This window comes from Hipposideros armiger, unplaced genomic scaffold (assembly GCF_001890085.2).
Source record: "Hipposideros armiger isolate ML-2016 unplaced genomic scaffold, ASM189008v1 scaffold_86, whole genome shotgun sequence".
Classification (NCBI taxonomy): Eukaryota; Metazoa; Chordata; class Mammalia; order Chiroptera; family Hipposideridae; genus Hipposideros; species Hipposideros armiger.
The window spans coordinates 366681-372414 of NW_017731436.1; the positions used below are offsets into that span (position 1 = coordinate 366681).

A 5734-nucleotide genomic window follows, 5' to 3' on the forward strand; every position below is an offset into this window, starting at 1 on the left:
CCCTTTATACTCTTTTCTTCCCCGATCAAGAACCAAAAGGGCTAAATAGTGTACTCACATGGATGAATGAAAGGCAACTAACTTTGGAAACGTTGCTTAAACTATGCATGCAAACCCCTGATACCTTCCAGCTAACTGGAAAACCATAAGCCAAGGCGGAGAAGTGCTGAGTTCCCGGTGAAGAGGACGGTTTATGGACTGAAGTGGGCAGGCATGTTACAGAGGCAGCCGATGGGGTGGGAGCTGGGAGGCTCTGCAACCTGCAAAAGAGCTGGTGAGGCTGTGTCCTTCAGAAGCCTGTGCACCCACTGAAAGGTGGGCCCCAAATGGCTCGGGTTCTAGAATGTCCCTGGAGATGCCATCACAAGATCCTCAGTGCTAAGGAGACCTACTGCCAATTTTGGCAAATCCATTTTTTTTTTCTGTTGTTCAAGTGAGAAGACCCAGGCCCAGGCCATGAAGAATTAAGTGGCTTTTGAAGCCACAAGCCACAATGGGGCCTGGCCCACTTAGGTCTGAGTTAGAACATGGCTCATAGCATGGGGTTTGCTTGTTTTGAGCCCCAGTCAGCATCCTAAACACAGCAGGTGAAGACCACTGTGCACTTGGAGGGGTGGTCTCTGAAAAGACCCTTCCTGTGTGCTATTCTGGACCAAAACAGGTTGGCATTTTGCTGGCACAGAGTGGGGATATGCCATCATTCTCATAGGCTGGAAGAGTTACATTTCAAAGCTAGAATGAGCAGTTTTCAAATGGGCACAGCACCAAAAAAAAAAAATAGCTGGGCACAGGGTGACAGGTCATTGTGGCCTTTCAGAAATGCAGGCTATTGGTTGTCCTGATGCTCATCCAGCATCCTTCCTAGGGGACCAGGGCACGCAGGCTAAATTCAGCCTTCAAGTGCCTGCGAAGCCTGTCATCCCCAGAGTACTGCTGGGAGAATAAAAGCAGATGAATTTTTAAACAAGAAAATGACTGTGTATGTGTATGTGTGTTTGATAATGGTCCAAGCTTTAATAGCATGGTAAAATATTTATCTAATATTTTTATAGCTAACATGCAATCAATCTGTAATATACTGACAGAATTTAGAAAGATCAAGGTCTACTCAGCCACAGCTAGATGGAACCACTCGACATTACATACATACACACACACATATATCTCAGTTAACGGGAAAAGCACACTCGTGACCAGGTGAGTCACTGCTGAGACCATCCCTCCACCCAAATGGAAGAAGGGAGCTCTGGGTGCACGATGGTTCCTTCCGCAGACCCCCCATTCTTTCCCAAGCCACAGAGGAAAGGGCTGTGGGTGCCCATCTCTCTGGTTTGGGGTTTTAAGAAGTTAATTGTCTTGGCACATTGGCTCATTCAAGTGAATCTCCATTTTGGAGCCCGACCATTCTTGACTTGTTTCACCCCAATCCCCGATCCCTTCACTGAATTTATCAAAGATGTCACGTGAGCGAGGGGCACGATTGAGGGTGGGGTTGGGGACTGAGAAGAAGTATTAAGTAAACATTCGTCATGTAAAGACAAATGAATAGTGATCCTTACTTCTTGGATGTTTTCATAATAAGGCGGGAAGAAGGGCTGGTCGGAGGAAATCTGCAACCACTGAATTCGAGGATGTTAGGCAAGGAAAGGCTTCCAAGACCAGGGTCTCTGTTCCCTGGGAGTGGACGGGGCCACTTAGACGCCAGAGAGAGAGAGAGAGAGAGAGAGAGAGAGAGAGAGAGAGAGAGAGAGAGAGCCACCCTTCTCCTCTCCTCGGGCCGCTGGGGAGCAGATGGAAGGCGCCCAAGAGCAGAGAGGGCTGGAAGGTGTGGAAGGCAGACTGAGGGGCTGTCGCTTTTTGCTCAAAGGCAGTGAGTGAATGCATGGGGAATCCTTGTGCGTTGATGATGGTGAGCGTGAGGGTGTGGGGTTGTGTAAAGTCCAGGTGGATATTAGTAAGGGGGCCCAGAATATAAAAATGGCCATACAAAATTTACCTTTCCTGTTTTCTGTTTGTATATACAGTATGAAACATAGAGATGGTTCAAAGACACCATGACACAAGAATTCTGCGGTTAGTTTTTGACCTACGAAGAATTGGCCTTATCTAAATAAGACATGAACTTGTGCTTTTCTTTTTCTTTTCTCCTTTCTTTTATATAAAATGGTAACTGTTTCCCACAAATGCAAATCATTAGGAGCTTCTTGTGTCACTGATCAATACATCTGTTTTTCATATGGTGGTGAGGGGCCTGAGCATTCAGCCTTCAAGTGCCTGGGAAACCTGAGTCGATTTGGCTGTTGGATTTATCGTCTGGAAAGAAGCAAGGACAGGAGTCTGCTAAGTCGCCGCAGCTGCCTCCAAAGTGACTTACTTCCTAAGTACAAAGCCAGTTAGTTCCCTTCTAGATGACAAATGGGCGTAAATGAAGTGGTAATGTTCTTAATTACCACTGATTAGTGTAATTACCATTCTGATCTGTGCAGGTAAGAAGGACCACGTGATCTCAGCCCAAACTTGAAGCCGGTTTCTCCCCCTCATTTCTGATACCTTTACTAGGCTCGCAAGTTATATTTCTGAGCATTGATGTTTCCTCAGCACAACGTGGAGCAGAGAAGATGGCGCCAAGGGCACCTTCTCCCTGACACTGGCTCCCCGCTATGTGCCATAAATTAACGGCCATCTGGCAACCTGTAAACGTGGAGCAAATTCCACTAAGACTGTGTCAAAAAGTGATGATTAAAGAAAAGAAAAGGCCGGCCCAGTGGCCCGATGGTTAAGAGTTGGCTTGGGATGCCAGCTCTGAGCAGCAGGGCCCCGTTTCGGATCCCACATGAGGGCCAGTGATGCTGCGCCCTCCATAGCTAAGATGGTGAACAACAGCTCCACCTGGAGCTGGGCTGCCGTGAGTCGCCGGCGACGGCGTAGGCTGCAGCCCCTGCTGCAGTGGGCTGCCATAAGCTACCATGAGTGGCCGGCAGCCAGCGTGAGCAGCTGGCAGCTGGTGTGAGCTGTCAAGAGCCACCCTGAACGGCGGTCCAGAGGCCAGCAACCGATCTGCCTCACCTGGGAAGAGCGTAATGTTAATACCAACATGAGCCAGTGAAGTGACGTCCTCCACAACTAGACTGAAGAACAAAAGGACAGCAACTTGTGTGTTCCCCTTCCCCGATTCCCCAATAAAATCTTTAAAAAAAGAAAAAGAAAAGAAAGAAAAAAAACAGATGGAAAGCTCCTCTCCTGTCTGAGACGCCATCCCATACATACCCTACCATTCAAAGGCTGGGTTTGTGGCTATTGGGGGGCCATTCCTTGCTCGGGATGCTTGAGTAGAAAGAAACGCTCAGCAGGCCATCCGGATGATTTCATGTCACTGAAGCTGCTAAGGACAACTGTACACAGATCCAAAATAACAGAGGACGTCATTTTATTGGCTGTCCACAGGCAGTTTGGGCACACAAGGAGGTGAAGGCTGTGGCAGGTATGGTACAACACAATACCTCGGTTAACTATTAAACAGAAGGTTAACTGATTCTTGATATGCTCGAGCTCCCGCAGCCCTCTGCAGCCGGGGCACCTCCTACCCAGGCGTAATGAAGCTGAGTAAACTGGCGAGTGATGGCTTCGTCCGTCAGTCTTGGTTTCTTGCATGGTCTTCCCATGAAACAGCACTTGGAAATTCACAAAATTAAAAGGAAGGAAGGAAGGAAGAACGCAGCACTCCCTTTTGAATACCAACACCACTGGAAACAGACTAGCGTGGCATGCAGATCCACATCTGCTCACTTTTTTCCCTTTAGGTATTTTTTTGTTTTTTAAAAAATTAACAAATGGAATGGCATGTCTATGTCAAATATTAGTAGCATAACACAAGTGCAATTTCAGTCTGGCCGTCACAGGTCTCATAAACCTTCTGCAAGCAGAGCGACCAGGATGGTCCTTTCTGTCCAGCCTCTGAGGGCAGCCCCCCAGGCGCCTCCATCCCCAGGCCCACCCTTCATATCCCAAACGTCTGAAAACAGCTGCTTCTCTATTTTCATTGTTATCAAAGCCATCAGGGTGGGGAAGAAAATTCCAGGAAACGGAGCTGGAAGCATTTGGGTCCTGCTGCTTCTGCCAATTAGAGGAGGGTCCATTTTCCCTCTGGGTGGTCCTTGTGCACAGGACCTGAAGTCATCGTCCCCACCATGGCACTCGGTCATGAGGAAGCTGCTGTGGGGGGCAGCCCCTTGGCCTGCCCCCACGGCCTGCAGTCCCTGCCGGGCCACGCGGTCACACGGAGCTGAGCTTCACCAGGCCACGCACTGAGTCTTCATGCAGAGAGTCCTGGCTGGCCAGGCCCAGGACGTGCATGGTACGGCTGTGGGCCAGGGGGCTGCCCGCCAGCAGCCGGGGCGGCGACGGTGCTTCCTCCGGGGTCAGGAACTGGTGGCCCACGTGCTCCTCTTTCAGGGGCAGTATGTCCGTGAGCCCAGCCTCGGTGGTGAGGTTGGGCATGGAGGAGGGTGGTGTGGGCTGCCCGAGCGTCAGGCTGGCACAGGGCGTGCCCAGGCCCGGCTTCCCTGGCAGGTGCAGCTCGTCGCTGGTGAGGCTGGGCTCGCTCTGCAGCAGGGGCGTGGCCGCGGCCTGCAAAACGAATTTGGTGCTCTGAATGCACTGGTCTTGGTCACACTGGAGAGCAGGAGGGAGCCGGCAAAGAAAGACAAGAGAGATGAAATGGCGAGGGGTGGGGAGGAAACAGGGCACAGGGACAGGGGGAGGGCCGGATGTGAGAAAGAGAGAGAGAGAGAAAAAAAAAGAGAGAAAGAGAGAGAGAGAGAGAGAGAAACCCATTAGTGACACCACAGTCAGCCAGGGGAAGAGAGCGTGCACAGTAGCCCGGTTTCACTTGGAGACACGCAGCATGCAGTAAATACCAACGCCTGGCACCTAAAACATCTGCTCCAGCTCAGAGTCCCCACGGGCACCCAGGGGGTCACATGCAGCCTCAGGCTGCCATGGTCCAGACAGGACGTCATTTTAAAACAACGCCATGGACAGTCACAGGCTGGCCATTTGCAGCAGTGTGAGGCAGCCATTTCTTGTAAGCTGAAAAATACTTTTACTATATTGTTTTAAAAACACAGGGTCTGTCCACCCATGTTCATAGCAACATTAGTCACAATGGCCAAAGGTGGAAGGAACCCACATGTGCATCAACTGATGAATGAATAAAAAAAACATGGCGTGTACAGGCGATGGACTATTACTGAGCCGTAAAAAGGAAGGGCGTTATGCCGCCTGCTAGGACACAGATGAATCCTGAGGACAGCATGCTACGTGAAATAAGCCAGATGCACATGGACCAAAACTATATGTTCCCACGTCTAAGAGGCACCTAGCATAGTCAAATTCACACAGGTAGAAGGGTGTTTGCCAGGGTCTAAGAGGAGGGCGGATGTGGAATTATTGGGTAATATATGGAGTTTCAGTTTTGCAGGATGAAAAGAGCTCTGGAGATGAATGGTAGTGATGGCTGCACAACAATGTGACACTTAATACCACTGAACTGTACACTTAAAAATGGTTAAAATGATAAATTTTACATTATGTATATTTTCCCACAAAAAAAGAAAGGGAGAAAGAAAGAAAGAAAGAAAGAAAGGAAGGAAGGAAGGAAGGAAGGAAGGAAGGAAGGAAGGAAGGAAGGAAGGAAGGAAGAAAGAAAGAAAGAAAGAAAGAAAGAAAGAAAGAA

General features: G+C 49.4%; 1 protein-coding gene across 3 annotated transcripts in view; it reads right to left on the bottom strand.

The window, feature by feature from the left end:
• Window positions 1-3403: 3403 nt before the first annotated feature.
• The window catches only part of ZDHHC14 (zDHHC palmitoyltransferase 14), a 277548-nt gene continuing 275217 nt past the window's right edge, over window positions 3404-5734 (bottom strand). For 2 of the 3 annotated variants that reach the window (XM_019644169.1, XM_019644168.1), the window contains one exon: window positions 3404-4671. In XM_019644169.1, the coding sequence (XP_019499714.1) occupies window positions 4273-4671 (399 nt within the window). In that variant the 3' untranslated portion in view covers window positions 3404-4272. The remainder of the gene's footprint in view (window positions 4672-5734) is intronic. The other variant, XM_019644170.1, reaches the window with a different exon arrangement.